The following is a 15,799-nucleotide window of genomic DNA, read 5'->3' as shown; positions in this document are numbered from 1 at the left end:
GTTGGGTTAGCTCAAACATCATCTGATTAGGAGCAGGGCACACCTTGAATGAGACCATACGCGATAGTAAGTCTGCTATGAAATGCACGAGTAAATGCAATCCAAACTCTTCAATGACACGAAAACTGAAACACCAAAATGCCACCGCTACCAGGATTCTCCGACAACAAATTCGAAATTCGAGATGACTTCATCGAGGCCATAATCGCACTCATTAGTCCCCTCAACAAGTACTTTTCGTCAGATAAATCTCGAATTCGGATCCCAGTAGCCACAGGTGCACATTTCGACGAGTCAGCTGCCCAGCTGGAAGGCTTTGCAAGGCCACTATGGGCGATTGCGCCGTTACTTTACGGATATGACTCTATCAGTAACAAAGACCTAGCAGCTCGTGTTGATGAATTAGTTCAACCATGGGTCCAAGGCTTCATAGCAGGGACTGATCCAAATCATCCGGAATATTGGGGTGCTATGAGAAATATGGACCAAAGGATGGTGGAAGCTGAGATGATTGCGTTTGCACTCATAGCTGCGCCAAAGAGATTCTACAATCCGCTAAGTGACGGCCAGAAAGACAACATCAGATCCTGGCTGAGCTCCATCAACGGAAAGGAGATGCCTCCAACGAACTGGAGATGGTTTCGAGTGTTTTGCAACTTGGCCCTAGTCAAGACTTGCGGCTTGCCCTTGTCTCAAGTTCAACCTGAATTAGATGCTGATCTCGAGATATTGGACAGCTTCTACCTGGAAGACGGGTGGTCAGGTGACGGACCGTGGCAAACAGCCGATCAAGCAGCCCAAGAGAAGGATCTTGTCTCCAAAACTGGACGTCGAGACGCCATTGGAGTTGGAAGACAAGCAGATTACTACTCTGGAAGTTTTGCCATACAATTCAGTCAGGTTCTCTATTCAAAGTTTGCTGCTGACCTAGACGAGAAGAGATGTGAAATATATCGACAAAGAGCCCGTGACTTTGGCTCAAAGATATGGAGATACTTTGATGCTCAAGGTCAGTCAAAATGCAAGTCCTGGTTGATGGAAATACTGATCAGTATAGGCTCTGCAATTCCCTTCGGTCGATCATTAACATATCGGTTTGCATGCGGGGGGTTCTTTGGTGCTCTAGCTTTTGCTAAAGTCCCTGGAATGCCTCAGCCGCTCGATTCACCCGGAGCTATCAAAGGGTTCCTCGTGAGACATCTGAGATGGTGGACAAAGAATTCAGCTGACATCTTTGCTACTGATGGTACCTTGACCATTGGGTGGCTATATCCGTAAGCTGAGTCCAATACCACCTAATCGTCAAGAAACTAAGAGAGTACAGAAATATGTACATGGCCGAAGACTACAACTCTCCCCAGTCGGTCTACTGGTGCCTCAAAACACTCATAGCTGTTGGCTTGGACGATGACGACGAATTCTGGACGTCAGAAGTACAAAAATACCCTCCCTTTGATCCCCCAACACAGATAGCCCCAGCACCACGGCAAATCTTATGTAACCATCCGCTTGGTAACCATCACTTTATGCTCACTCCCGGCCAGTTTGTGGCGTGGCCAATGAAAGCCAACCAAGCGAAATATTGCAAGTTTGCCTATTCGTCAGCCTTTGGGTTTTCTGTACCTACAGGACCCCTCATCCAACAGATTGCCCCAGACAATCAGCTGGCATTGAGTAGGGACGGCGGAGAAACCTGGGCGGTGAAGTGGAAGTGCGACGAAGTCAAGTTTGGAACGTTGAGAACCAAATTAGAGGACTGGTGTCAGGCGGATATATCTGTTGCGAGCGTGAGATGGTATCCCTGGGGCGATCGAGCTGTGGTTGTTGATACAGTTTTTCTTCCGCCCACTAATAGGTCGCCAGATTGGCATATTCGGGTGCATCGTTTACGCTGCAACATCAGCATTCCCACTCTTCATACTGTTGAGGGCGGATTTGCTATATATGGTCGAAAGGCCGCTGATGGCATGAACCTTTCATGCGTTGAAACTATTGACGATGGCGTGCCTGGCAAATTTGAGGGAATCTATTCAGATGACGATTCAACACTGATTTGCTCGGAAGATGGATGTAGTGGTGTGTCAATTGAGGCTCTCCTAGACCGATCCAAGACGCCAGTTGAGAGTTATGTGCTGAGGCCAGACTCAAATACTAATATTTGTCGCCCCAGAACTCTGATTCCAGTCAACGGCGTATCAATTCCGGGTGGTTTGAGGCCTGGGCAAGAAGTTTGGATCAAGAGCTCGGTGTTTGCCATATCATCAAAGGCCAACGGAGGGCTTTTAAGCGACACGTCTTATCTCAAAGATAAGTGGCTGAACCGCCCGTCAATTGATGTGACAAGCATTGAACAGATCCTACACAACATGTAGTTTGACGAGGTTTATAGGAGGAATATTAAACTTGACATACAAGAACAGTTTCTTGGATTTGATTGGTAGCCGTATTTGATTCTTGTGATCTACTACGCAGTGTCACTTGAACACTCAATCGCTTCAATTAGACAAGTGGAGGCGTTGGTGACTGTCTGGTGCCGAGACAACTCACAGATATCCAGACTAAACAGAAAAGGCAGGTCAATATGATTTGAGCACATCATACGAGCGAGACACGGAGCTGCGGGCAAACCTAGCTCCGATCATGACTCATGTGCGACCATCAAAGAAACACATGTACGTAGGTATGTTATGACTCCTCAGATTTGCCAATTGGTGTCGAAAATATCCAAAACTTTATTTCTTGCTTAACACTGAAGTTTAGAAACTTTATTCTGCCGTTATGCCGTCAGCGTCTCGTCAAGAAATCGTATTGGTTCCCTGGGACCCCAGCTCAGTAGAGCATGTAAATCGTATTAGGGATCAGAGAATCCAGTGCGGTTGGGATCAACAGAGGGTTGAGGGATGGAAGGAAAAGCAGACCATAGGAGAAAAGTGCATCTTTTGGATCGTGAGTCAATGGTGCAACACCATAACTGTAGCTGCTGGCTAACCTCGATTTAGACACTTCAGCCCGAGGATCCTGGAACTCGTGAATCTCTTGAACTTCACTTCAATTCATTCCCCGCTGTAAGTTTGTGTTATATGAGTCTTGATGATCAATGGTTAACTAGCTCATAGGAAAAGGACCCATTGGTAGACACAGCTTCAAGCCTCCGAGGCAAGCCACGAACGCCATTACACACCAAGTTTTACCCAGTTGGTCACATCTCACTCGATCAAATCAATGAGAAGAAAGGAGATTTTCTTCTTGACCTTCCTGAAGAAGGAGTCTATTGGATCAAGACCTTTTACGTTTCGAAAGCACTGCGAAACAAAGGCATTGGACGTGCTGCCATGGACCTCATTGAGTCAATGGCCATTGATGAACCACTATGTGCCAAGACACTGGCCATTGATACTGCTCAAAAGGATACACAGAAGAGACTATATAGAGAAAAGACTGGTTTGGAGCTAGCTGTAAGTCGGGATTCTGACAACACGAAAGACCGAGCTAACACGATTAAGTCTACAAATCAAGAATGGTACGAGCGACGTTTTTATCGATTGATACATACGGAACCAAACTTTTACACAGATCCTAAAGAGCCTCCGGTCGATGCTGTATTTCTGAGAAAGGATATTACATAGAATATGACGGAAGTATTAATTCATGGACTCGTCATTGGATCGGCGGATATGGTACGGCAATAGAGGACTTAGCAGCTACCCCGGGTGCATTTTCTACCCTCTCAGAACTCAGCTTTTTAGTGGCTTGACTCTATGCGCTACGAGATTTCATCAGTTGATACAATATCAATTTATTCGATTTTGGAAGAAAGACGTATGGACAAATATGTACCTAACGGCGTCATAAATCGTATGTAAATAATTCTAGTCCCAAGCTTCAAAAAAACGAACAGCCTGGTAGAATGCTTCTGTTTTGGCAAAAGCCTGCTGCGGATCTGAAAGATTCGCACGAATCGCAAATCCATGAGTTGTTCCACTGTACAAAGTTGAAGAAAACGGCTTTCCTATCTTTGTGAGGATAGCGTTTGTCTCTGCTTGCCTCGGCTGAGGAAAGATATTATCATCGGCTAAAGTAGTGTCAGTTCCAAACCTGAAGTTGTGGGTGATATCAATCTTACCAGCACCAGCAATGGAGACGGGTTTCGTAACAGCCTGAATCTCCTCAGTCTGCAATAAACTAGGATGCGCCGTGAAACCAACATCTGCTCCACCCTTGCTTTTAAGTTCCCTGAAAACATATCTTCCGCCATAACAATAGCCACTGACAGCAACCTTGTTGACTTTGAGTTCTTGACGAAGATACTTGATTGCTTTGGCGACGACTGGATCGGTCACACTTGGGGGGTACTTGGCGAGGAACTCTGTCACATTGAAACCGGCAGTCTCCTCAATTGGTGCCGGTGAACCTTTGAAGAGATCTGGCATGACTGTGACGTAGCCCTCTTTGGCAAAGTTGTCGGCTAATCTAGACGCAGTCAGTAAGTCAGTCATAAGATATTTTGTTTCTCAAAACACCCTGCCTTACTCTTTGTTCTCTTTAAGTTTGAGACCGTAAATGTCTGTCAAAAATAGCACGCCAGTCCTACTTCCTGGCTTCTTGTAGCCAAGTGATTTGTGCGGCTTCGAGATGTATAAAGTTACTGTTGTGCATTGATTAGGTTTATTCTTCTAGACAAACAGTGTGAAACAGTGAGTAAGGCAGTACTCACATCCTTTGTATTCGACCTCCTCCCCCCTCAGATGACTGGTTTCAATAGCTGTAGCCTCTGCCGCCCCAACAGGGGCGATAGACGAGACAAGTGAGAGTATAACAGCGATTGGGTTCAGAAACTTCATTTTGCTGGCATTACGGTGAGCAAACCAAATACAGAATGGAAGAAAATGACGGGAGGTTGGAAGAGGGGCTTGATATAAAGTTTGCTGAGCTAATAAGATCTACCCGCGTAACCATACAAACAGGCTAAAAAGAAAAAGAAAAGTCTCTTTCGTCATTAATGGAACATGCCTTTGCAGCCAAAGTTCCTGACCTGGTATTAGGAGCCATGCAAACCTTGCCACAGGGTAGTAGAAAAGACAGTCACTGGGGCATGAAAGACAAAATTATCAAGTTAGTCTTATACTCTTTAGATATGTATCCTAGACTGCTTATTTTTGTACCCTGATTCACAAAAGCTGACATTTCTGTTGCCTGCTAGCTCCGTTACGACGTTAGAGCGGGGTTTGGACTCGGGGATTTATGCATTTATGCTTATTGACGATAACATGATAAGTATTTGCACTGCTATTGGACACAAACTATATACGTAACAAAGTATAGCCATCCCAATCCATCACCGTATTCAAGTCAAGCTCAAGGCAGAGGAATTGACTGCTTGTGGTTAATAAACAGACCCTCAGGATCATATCGAGCCTTGATCTGCTTGAGACGCTCATAGTTGCCGCCGTACAGGCGAGAACTCCATTCTGTTTGGGTAAGCTCCGTATCAGCATAGTTGACGAAGCCACGGAGCTTAGCACCACCCTTGACAAGTGAGTCCTCGAAGGGCTTCATGGAAGCTCTCATGTAGCTAATACCATCACTAGGGTAGGATGGGCCAATGGCATTGGCGTCCCAACGAATCAACCAAAGATTCTTGCCATGGGCATATGCAGTGTCGCTATCCTTGATAGAGCGGGAGACACCGCCCCAGAGATCCATGTATCCGAACTTTGTCATGTCGGTGCGGTTGAAAGCCAGAGTGGTGCCCTCAAAGAGGATCTGGGCTTGCTTGACAGTGAGAGGGTGGTCAGTGGTAGTGGCGAGAGATTGAGTGTAGAAAGATCGTCCCCCAAGAAATCCTCCGGTGGGTGAATTCATTCCCGGTCCAGCGATAGCAACCTCGAGATCCCACCAGGGAAGAACAGTACTCTTGACGGCAGTATTGGAGCTGATGGCCTTGAGTTTCTTGACAAGAGGAGCCATGACGCTGTCAAACGAAGCAGGGTTACCATAGAAGTATCCAATGCCATCATAAGGAGGAGCCATGATGTTCCATCGGAAAGCCCACGTGTCAGGGCAGTCCTTGCTAAGAGAGTACTCCTGGATGGCCACGAGAGCCTTTGCGCCAGCCTCGGGGGTTAGATCTCCCATCGTCAAGGTGAAGTTGATAGCCTTGTCGAACTGGGGTTTGAAAGTCTTGGTCTTGGCGGAGAGAATGATACCAAACGATGCTCCAGCGCCTTGAGAAGCCCAGAACAGATCGTGGCCCTTCTTCACATTGACAATAGAACCGTCAAAGAGCATCAGCTCGATCTCAACAAGATTATCCATAGGAGTTCCCAGGTATCTGGATGTCGTTCCAAAGCCCCCACCTATACTACTGCCTGTGACTCCGACGTGAGCACCGCGGACATGCGGAACGTGACGGCCAGCAGTATCCCAGAGGTATTTTTGAACAGGGCCGACATGGGTACCTCCACCAAAGGTAAGGATGGTAGACTTCTCATCATAGCTGACCTCGTCGAAAGCAGCCATGTTAATAACCAAGTTGCCAGGGTTTCCAAAGCCATTGCCCTGAAATGAGTGCGCAGGTCCAAGAGCATTGGCCTTGACCTTTGATTCGCGAGCACATTTGAGTGCGGAAGCGACTTCGTCTCTGTTCTCAGGGAAGGCAATAGCTTCAGGATCAGGCTTGTAACGCTTCTGGAACATTACTGCTTCCTGTGCCCAGGTGCTGTCAGTGTCGATGACATTTCGAACGCCGGCCCCGTCAAGACACTTCGAGATGACATCAGCCTTGTTCTGGGCTAGGACAGTAGGAGTGAAAGAAAGGAGGGCGACAGCGAGGCGTCGAAGGGAGCGTGGAGATTCCATGTTCGCTAATCAATGAGGATCGACGATAGAGACGAAGAAGAAGAAGAAGAAGAAGACAAAGTGAGTGAAGATTTATGATTCTTTTTATATTGAGTTTTTTTAAGTGCAGAATGCACCTTACCCAAGTGCTACTCTGACATTTATCCAAATTGTCACTCGTTTCACTTTTTATTTTGGAAGTTGGTGCTTAAAGGCCCGATGTCATCAACACGCTTCCCCATCGGGAAATCTACTCCAGGGGCATTTTATGCAGGTTCCAATCCAAGCCACACTTTATTTGACTTTACCTAAAATTTTATATTTGCCAGCAATCCATTCCTTCACCTTTTCAGCATTATCCAGCGGACACCTTATTCCGACGTCGTAATGCTCCACTACTACCAGGTTCCGATCCCCGACCTTCTCGTTCCAGTCACCTTCCGTTTCCTACGGATAAGGAAGGGATCATACATAGTTGTAACTAACTAACTATAAACATATCAAATGAGACAACTTCGTGGAATTATCCGATTGATGGATTTAGCCTGTTGCCCAAAACGCGGATATTGCTAGTCGTAGGATCAAGCAAGACATTTAGTGCGGCGTGACACTCGGAAGGAATACAGCGTGATCATTCCATATAATACAGGATTGTGACAGATCCTCAAAGGATGACTTGTGTTTATGTAAAAAAGTCAGCATCGAATGTTTCGAGCTTCCCTGGCTATACGACAACCCCTGCATCTAAGCGAGCTAGTTGAAGAACCCTGGATCTTTCAAATAGCCTCAATTACTACACGTAAACCTTTTCCGTGATGCTACCATAAGAGTTTATTACCACTTGCCGAGCCTACTGGCAGGGTTCTCTGACTGGTGCGCTAGCATGTCACGGTAATTAGACGTAGCCTTGGCTTTAAACCCCTGATCGAAATGGAAAATGATTATCACAGTAATCGATCAAGTATAATAGAATGTTATTAGTTGATGAAGATACAAAAGATGGTATATGGCGCATTCCTCACAGACAGCTAACCATACAAATATTTAAAGCGAAGAAAACAAATCTGCGAACCGCTTTTTACCGTGCAGTTGATGATACAAAACGTCGGACAGAGAAAAGAAATAAATCTACGAGTCGCCGGTCTCTCTGTCAAGAGACTGGGCCTTGCACATATCCGCATAAACACCATTCTTGGCCTGGAGCTCCTCATGTGTTCCGGCTTCAACCACCTTGCCGCCGACAACGACAAAAATGATGTCTGCATCTCGAATAGTTGACAGTCTGTGGGCAACAGCTATCACACTGCAGCCACTCTCCTTCCTAGTTTGCTCGAGGGCTTCTTGAACCAGCTTCTCAGAATGGGTGTCCAGTGCTGAAGTGGCCTCATCAAGGAGCAATAACTTGGGTTTGCGGATAAGAGCTCGTGCAATGGCGATTCGTTGACGCTGGCCACCGGAAAAGGCTGTGCCGCGAGCACCACAGGGAGTGTTGAATCCTTCGGGCAGTGAGGATACAAATTCGAGGATATTAGCTTGTCGGGCTGCTTCGTTGAGTCTTTCGTCGGTTGCGTCTGTGACATCGCCGTCCAGGCCCATCAAGATGTTTTCTCTCACAGATCCTTCGTATAGAATGGGCTCTTGTTGAACCATGGACATCTGAGAACGGAAAAGTCTAGGTGACATGTCCTTGATGTCTTGCTCACCCACACAAATCTTTCCGGTAACTGGGTCGTAGTACCTTTCTAACAAGGCGATCAAAGTTGACTTACCGCAGCCACTGGGGCCGACGACGGCGACAAACTGAGACGGGCTGATATCCATAGACAAGCCGTGAAGAACCTTTGTGCTTCGGCTCTTGTACTTGAAGTGTACATCATTCACGCCAACATGTTGATCAAAATCAGGCCCCATATCCTTGTTGCCATCAGTCTCACGAATGACGGGCTTTTCGTCTCGGAGGTTGAACAAATAATTGGCTGCACCCTTGGCCATGGTGAGACTAGTCAAGTTTGCAAATAGCTGACCGGCAGCCTGTCCCGCGAATAAAACTCCCAAGAAAATGATAAAGAACTGGTTCGAACTATACTCGCCAGACGCCATAAGTTGCGAGCCGTACCAGAACCCAAGAGCCATGACAAGGAACTCAATCGACTGTGAGAATGCGTACGCAATCATCGAAACAGACAGTGACTTGATAGATCTGATGACAATGCTGGAAAGGGTTTCGGAATACTGCGTGATAAAATCTGTCTCGGCGGTCAAAGATGTGACAGTTCGAAGTGAGGAAACAGCCTCGCTGGCAAGACTTGCACTCTCTCGGAATCTCGACTCATTACTCTCATGTAGTCTTGACTCGAGGCGGACCTTGAAGTATCCAGATCCCATAAGTAGCGGTAATCCAGCGAAAACCATCACAAGAGCAAGTTTCCACCCGTACGCAATTGCAAGAATAGAACTGGCAGTGATATTGACAGCCATGACGAGAAGAACGAACAAGTTTAGCCCAAGAAGCTCTTGTAGGTGCGTAGGTGTCGAGGACAGAATAGACGCCAAGGCACCAGAAGAGTTCTCTGGACGGTCAAAGAACTCAATATCGAGTCCAACCATTCGAGTAAACAGCTCAAGACGGTACTGGTATGAGATGGTTTGTGCGATGTGGTTAGCGATATAACCAATAACACCATACGCTACCAGGTTTCCAAGCGCAATGACAAAGAACATGAGAGCGTAGAAGTTGACATCCGAAGCAGAGGTCTCAACTGAGAAAGCACTGATAATTCGCGAAAACAGAATAGCTTGGCCAGGCCATGTCGCCGCAGCTATACTACAGAAGAGGGCGGATATGATGATATAGAGACGAAGCGCTTTCTGTTCCTTGACAACGAGGAATATGCTCGTCAGAATAGATCGGTCCTTAGGCTTCGAGTCCCCACCCTCGGCTGCCATAGAATTGTGAGTCTGCGCTGTCATAACACGGCGCACACTGTCGTCTGTATCGAATGCATCAGAGTCCTCCTTGGCAATCATATCAGCCTTGGTCTCCTGTTCGGCCACAGCAAGGTTCTGTGCACGAATCAGTCGAGCGTAATGGGAGTCAAGCGCAAGGAGCTCCTCATGGGTGCCCTGCTCAACAACCTGCCCAGAAGAGATGACCACAATGTTGTCAGCATCCTTGATAGTCGACAGTCTATGGGCAATGACAAGTGTTGTTCGTTGTTGAGAAACGCGTGACAGGGCCTTCTGGACGATTCGTTCGGCGTTGGGATCAAGAGCACTGGTAGCTTCATCTAGGAGCAGAACCTTTGGGTCGGAGACAATACTACGAGCAATGGCAACTCTTTGCTTTTGACCGCCACTCAATGTCCCCCCTCGCTCGCCAAGGTAGGTGTTATAGCCGTTTTCAAGATTTTGAATAAACTCGTGAGCATAGCTGGCTTCGCACGCTTCTTGAACAATTCTCCGCTGCTCCTCCATGGGAAGAGCTTTCTGACTGTCGGTAAAACCCTTTGAAACGTTCTCAAAGACGGTACCCCTGAAAAGCACTGGTTCCTGTACAATCTGTTAGTTGCATGTAGAGAATGTGAATTAACTGGTTCTAACCTGTTGAACAAGAGCCATCTGGGATCTAAACCACTTGACATTAAGTGTCGAGACATCCACGCCATCGAGTAGTAGGCGTCCCGAGGACGGGACGTACCATCTCTCCAGTAGCCCAATAATCGTACTCTTACCCGAGCCGCTCGCACCAACGAATGCCGTAGTCTTGCCGGCTGGAATGTTCAAGTTGATACCTTTCAGCACCTGTGTGTCTGGCCGTGAAGGGTAGGAAAACGAAACATTCTCGGCCTGAAGATGTCCGTTGCATGATTCAGGAACGTGTCCTTCATTGGAAAGAGGGTCGAGCAAAGAAGGCTTGTCAAAGATCTTGAAAAGCTCGGATGCTGCTGCTGCTCCATTGGCAAGAGCTGGTATCTGAGGGTAAAGAAGGCCAATGGAAGACGAAGCAAGAAGAACAGATAGAACGACGCTGTGGATCTATAATTAGCATTTTATCACCATGAGTAGAAAACGAGGACTTGCGTAAATACAGTACCAACTGAGTCAATCTCTCCACTCCGATACATACGAAATCCTTGCCAGAAAGCCAAAGCGTTCCCAGAGTACATACAAAAGTATGTTGATGCACTCATGATGCCATAGATCAACGACTTCTTTTTTCCAGTGATATGAGCTTCCTTGAGGTAATTGTTATATCGATCGCTCATTCTACCTTGTGCCCAAAATGCATGGACAGTTCGGATAGAAGTCAAAACTTCCTGTGCAAAGACGTTGGCTTTAGAGTAAGTGCCCGTAACCTTTGCTTCTATGGGAGCATCAAGCGTCATGCCGATGCCCATGATGATGAAGAAAAGGGGCACGACAGTAAGGGTAATGAGAGCCAGCTTCCATTGGACTGCAATAGCTACCACAAAGGCCGAGACAAACATGGCAAGTCCTTGTACCAGAAGCGACAACTTCTCGGCGATACCTTGGTTTATGCGTGTTACATTGGTGGTCATCTGGGTCGCAGGAGATCCGACATTGGCGGTGTCGAAGTACCATATCTCAGTCCGTAGGAGTTTCTCGAGGAATCGTTGTCGAAGTACGCGTGTTGTTCGGATGCCGGATATCGTGATAGCGATTGTGCCTAAGTAGGAGAGAACGAACTTTCCTACAAAGAGGTAGACGAACCACAAAACGAACGAGTTGACCTCGGTTTTGAAGTCGTCAGGGTCGACAGAGCCTCCAGCAAAGTCTGCAAAACGGCCTGTGAACTCTCCGAATACCTAACAATTAGACTTGGACTTCTCATCATCAGAGGCCGACCTACTATGGTCATCAGAGGCATTGCGGCACCGCTCGCGATGGAACAAATAAGGGAGATGGCGTTTAAAACCCAATCGAGTCGGTCGGCGAATTGAAAGGCGCGCTGTCGCATGTCAGTTGTGTTAAGAATTATGTCAGGATGGTCATGTACCCATAAATCGCTTAGCTGTGCCTGCTTTTCAACCTCATCTTGTTTTGTTGTTGTTGTCGTCGTTGAATCCTCGACGGAAGTCTTCCTCTTTTCGTTTTCCGGATCCATGATGTGGTCAGGATTAGGGACCACGGTTGAGTGAGGAATGAGTGGAAAGAAAGAAAAAAACGCTAAAAGCCCAAGAGACAAAAGAAGTAAAAGGTTGGAATTGCTTATTCAAGGATCTAAATCATTGTGGCACCATTGAATACTTATCTTTGCATCCTTCAATGGACCAGAAAATGATTGAACATCTGTAAGAGGTATGTGATTAAGATGGCTCATGCTGACTTTGGACCATCCCTGGAGATCATCAGTCAGAGCCCCCTTGCAGTCCTGTCGAATCTTCCTTATAGCGGAACCATGGAGGGCAGGATATCCAATCGATTTGATCATCGCTAACGCTCGGGAATACGGGACCCGCGGTTCCGTGGCAGCGAGGAGGAAGTAAGCAAATAAGCAAGCATAAGCTTAACTTGTTTCCTTATTATTCTTTTCCGAAAGCCCGTCCGTCCGTCAACCCGTGAAAGCGACATTAACAATTCTACAGCCTCTGACACGTCATGTCTGGTGAGGAGACTATCCTGGCAAGGCGAGCTCGTCTTTCTCAGGTTCCACGAGCGGTGCGTACCAAATTTAGAATAAGCACTACCTATCTAGTTGCAGAGCTGACCAATACCTAGTGTGAAGCATGCAAAGTCAGAAAGGTAATTATTTTAGCATTGGGGTCATTCTGTTATGAATCTAACTGGACTTGTTCAGATCCGATGTGACAGATCTCATCCCTGTGGCAATTGCAAGGCTGCTGGTATAGCTTGCCAACAAGCCCATTCTATACAGCAGTCAGAACAACGACCCAGACAAGACAATAGGATATCACATCTGTAGGTGTTTCACTCACTTCCCTCGGTCGTACTAACAACAATGAAAGAGAAGAATATGTGGCGTCTCTAGAAGCTCGATTGGCCAAGGTCGAAATTCGATTAGACAAACAGCCTGCACAGTCGTCAACATCAACACCTGCGTCCACGAATCCTCCCACTTCCACGCCTGCGGTTTCAAAACACGATGCATCCGTCTCTCCAGCCGTCTCTTCTGAACCAAGTGTCTACGATGTCGCCCAAACTCCAGTTGCCAACTTGTACGAGGGAAGCTCATCGTTTATATCCCAATTTCAGCAGGCTAGTGAAGAGGTCAAACAGTCAGCAGCTGCAAAAACACCTGAGGGACAGCAGAGTATCAGCGAGTCTTTCAACCAGCTAAACTCGATACTTCATGATGCAAGTAGCAGAAGGCCACCTTCCCATATTTCAATACGGTCTATACCGGATATCGCACCTTTGCCAGCTTCGATTGTTCTCAAGATTATACGTATAATAAAAGGTAACAGCACACCACTTTCCTATGCTTGATCACGATGAAGTCTAATTACACCTATAGCCAGCCCAACTCGCTTCTTTCCTGGCCAAGCAATGACCGATACAAAGTTGATTGAACACCTATGTCAAAAAGTCTATTTTCCCACTGAGCCAGTGACTCTTGGTCATATTACAAGCGTCAATGGAATTATGCGCCTTCTACTTCGTGAGCTGATCATCACCGAAGACCCTTTGGGCAAAGAGCATGACTTGGAAGCATTGAAAGCACAGGCCGAAAGGAACTTTCACCTGGGTCTCGAGACCTTTGAGACTTTGACGGTGCCTAGTTTTGAAAACGTCATTGCTATAACGACTGCTGTAAGTCTGCAAAATATTTATATGTGTTAGCATAACTGATGTAGTCATATAGGTTCTCAAAATACAGAATGAAAGTAAACCAGTTCTCGCTCGTACTCTTGTCAACGCAGGACTCAGCCATTGCCAGATGTTGGGCTACCATCGAGAGATTACCTATCAGAAAGATCAAAGCGGCTTTTCTGAAAATAAACGGCGTCTCTTCTGGACTCTATATGTCTGTGACAAGACCAACTCTATCCATTTCGGTAACGCCTCGAGGATGCAAGACTTCGAGGTCGATGCGCAATACCCAGCTATCCCAGCAGATATAGCTGAAAAGCCATGGATTGAATTGTTTAACCTCGTCATCAGACTTGCCAAGATTCAAGGGCTGATCTTTGACAAGTTGTACTCTGTGGCTGCGTTGCAAGCACCAGCCATGGAACGTCGACAATGGATCGATACTCTTGTTTCAGACGCTCATCAATGGAGATACGACCTTGATCAAGTAATGTGTCTCTTAGCTTTCTATCAAATATCTACTAATATTCATACAGCTCGATGGCAGTCAGGTTCGCTTTATAAAGCTTCTTGATCTATCATTAGCCCATTGGAATATCATGTATTACTCAACTCTCACTACTCTCCTCAGAGCACCAGCTATGCCTGGTGTCAGTACCGATATGACTTCTCAATGTTTCCAGGCCGCTAGGCTCGCTTTAGAAAGCCATCTTCGAGCGTTTTCCGGCTACGACGGAGTTAAATTGTTTACAAAGGCAGACTATATCGATTGGTGAGTTAGACATGAATTGCTATCATTCATCAGCTTATATGGCCAGGGCTCTTCACAATTCATCATTTACTCCATTTGTGGTGATCTTCCTCCACTCTATCGCAGCGTCTAGTCTTGAAGACGTCAATCTTCTCGAACAAGTTGTAGATACCTTCCGGCATGCCAGGGAAATTCATGCCGGGGCCGAAAAGTTGTATCAGATTTGTGCCTCCTTTTCTAGGTTGGCTCGACGTATGGTGGAGTCACGGAACACGTCCGTGGGCATGTACGATCAAAACGCCGACACGCTCCAAGTAGCTGGTGTGTCTGAAAATGTGCCACTTATTTGGCCTGAGGCGTTTGCGCAGCCAACTGGACAGGGACAGCAGGCTACAGCTGATGCTAATGCTGATGCCTTCTTGAACGATGACATGACGTCGATCTTGGCGGATTGGATTAATGGCCAGCCCCCTGCTACAGAAATGTTTGCCATGGACTTTGGGGAGTAAATCGACCGAATTAGATTAGTCCACTTGGTTAAAGATACTGTTGCACAAATGTACCTTTAGCTTGGCAAACATATAAGTCAGGCAACAGGATAGTTAAATCTCTGAAACCAATGGAGCCAAGGCAGCTGCCTAGGACTATACACTTGGAACGATTGTGATGAATTACAAAGGCAGAAATTCTGTTGCCTTCAACTTATTCTCCTACAATGCCCTTTATCAATGGAAACTTCCAAGACAGGGCATACCAAGCCTTTGAGGTTGCCTTGGATGAAGTGGTGTCTCAAGTATCTGCCTAACCAGGCAGAAAGATAACTTGGAATTGAATCACTGCTACGAATAGAAAGAAACGGAGACGTTCTCTTCCGATCTATTTAGTATAAAAAGAACTTTGAACATAGACATTATTGCTTCGTAGAACTTGACTCTCGATTTGTCCTCAGACATTCAACTATCTGATTTTTTAGTACCTGACTAGATCAATTCCGATAACTCAAGATCCTTCATTACAATGACGGTATGTCTTTACAAGTATATCTCTAAACTTGGTTACCGTTCTAAATTACCATTGCTAGTCTGCTTCAGGGTATATATTGTCCTCTTCCCTAGGCTCTACCAGACTGTGCAATGCTCACATTGGAATAGTGTCTCGATTGATCAAGATTGCATCACAGCAGCCAATGCTCTTCACTTCTCCAAAGGCCCCGATAAAATTAAATTCATCATTTTCAAGATCACCGACGACGAACAAAATGTCACAGTTGAAGAAACTAGCTCTGAAACAGAATACGAAATCTTTCGTCAGAAACTGCTTTCTAGTGTTGACAAGACTGGAAGACCCTCACCACTATACGCAGTCTACGATGTGGATTATGATCTTGGAGATGATGGAAAGAGGCAAGTCTAACCTAAA

The 15,799-nt window shown here is 46.3% G+C and overlaps 7 protein-coding genes across 7 annotated transcripts; 4 read left to right on the top strand and 3 right to left on the bottom strand.

The window, feature by feature from the left end:
- Positions 1–138: 138 nt before the first annotated feature.
- On the top strand, positions 139–2,372 carry FPOAC1_004967 (uncharacterized protein; the record flags this gene model as incomplete). The annotated part of the gene is made up of 3 exons (XM_044849502.1): positions 139–1,009; positions 1,058–1,274; positions 1,325–2,372. 3 exons carry the CDS (start codon positions 139–141, stop codon positions 2,370–2,372), a joined length of 2,136 nt encoding a protein of 711 aa, XP_044708212.1.
- A 406-nt stretch (positions 2,373–2,778) lies between these two features.
- Positions 2,779–3,626, top strand: FPOAC1_004966 (uncharacterized protein; the record flags this gene model as incomplete). The annotated part of the gene is made up of 4 exons (XM_044849501.1): positions 2,779–2,946; positions 3,000–3,065; positions 3,117–3,455; positions 3,504–3,626. The coding sequence occupies 4 exons, from the start codon at positions 2,779–2,781 to the stop codon at positions 3,624–3,626; spliced, it is 696 nt and encodes a 231-aa protein (XP_044708211.1).
- A 243-nt stretch (positions 3,627–3,869) lies between these two features.
- FPOAC1_004965 (uncharacterized protein) lies at positions 3,870–4,841 on the bottom strand (the record flags this gene model as incomplete). The annotated part of the gene is made up of 4 exons (XM_044849500.1): positions 3,870–4,072; positions 4,124–4,470; positions 4,531–4,645; positions 4,715–4,841. 4 exons carry the CDS (start codon positions 4,839–4,841, stop codon positions 3,870–3,872), a joined length of 792 nt encoding a protein of 263 aa, XP_044708210.1.
- Positions 4,842–5,355: 514 nt separating this feature from the next.
- FPOAC1_004964 (uncharacterized protein) lies at positions 5,356–6,858 on the bottom strand (the record flags this gene model as incomplete). Its single annotated transcript, XM_044849499.1, has 1 exon — positions 5,356–6,858. The coding sequence occupies one exon, from the start codon at positions 6,856–6,858 to the stop codon at positions 5,356–5,358; it is 1,503 nt and encodes a 500-aa protein (XP_044708209.1).
- Positions 6,859–7,965: 1,107 nt separating this feature from the next.
- Positions 7,966–11,962, bottom strand: FPOAC1_004963 (uncharacterized protein; the record flags this gene model as incomplete). The annotated part of the gene is made up of 5 exons (XM_044849498.1): positions 7,966–10,386; positions 10,438–10,872; positions 11,130–11,663; positions 11,708–11,806; positions 11,855–11,962. 5 exons carry the CDS (start codon positions 11,960–11,962, stop codon positions 7,966–7,968), a joined length of 3,597 nt encoding a protein of 1,198 aa, XP_044708208.1.
- A 494-nt stretch (positions 11,963–12,456) lies between these two features.
- FPOAC1_004962 (uncharacterized protein) lies at positions 12,457–14,889 on the top strand (the record flags this gene model as incomplete). Its single annotated transcript, XM_044849497.1, has 8 exons — positions 12,457–12,516; positions 12,577–12,600; positions 12,656–12,777; positions 12,825–13,276; positions 13,334–13,629; positions 13,682–14,116; positions 14,166–14,401; positions 14,448–14,889. The coding sequence occupies 8 exons, from the start codon at positions 12,457–12,459 to the stop codon at positions 14,887–14,889; spliced, it is 2,067 nt and encodes a 688-aa protein (XP_044708207.1).
- A 508-nt stretch (positions 14,890–15,397) lies between these two features.
- On the top strand, positions 15,398–15,793 carry FPOAC1_004961 (uncharacterized protein; the record flags this gene model as incomplete). The annotated part of the gene is made up of 3 exons (XM_044849496.1): positions 15,398–15,403; positions 15,462–15,472; positions 15,532–15,793. The coding sequence occupies 3 exons, from the start codon at positions 15,398–15,400 to the stop codon at positions 15,791–15,793; spliced, it is 279 nt and encodes a 92-aa protein (XP_044708206.1).
- Positions 15,794–15,799: the final 6 nt, after the last annotated feature.

The sequence above is a fragment of the Fusarium poae genome, chromosome 2, assembly GCF_019609905.1.
Source record: "Fusarium poae strain DAOMC 252244 chromosome 2, whole genome shotgun sequence".
Lineage (NCBI taxonomy): Eukaryota > Fungi > Ascomycota > Sordariomycetes > Hypocreales > Nectriaceae > Fusarium > Fusarium poae.
The sequence above is the reverse complement of the archived record's forward strand: the minus strand, read 5'-3'. Positions and strand labels throughout refer to the sequence as shown.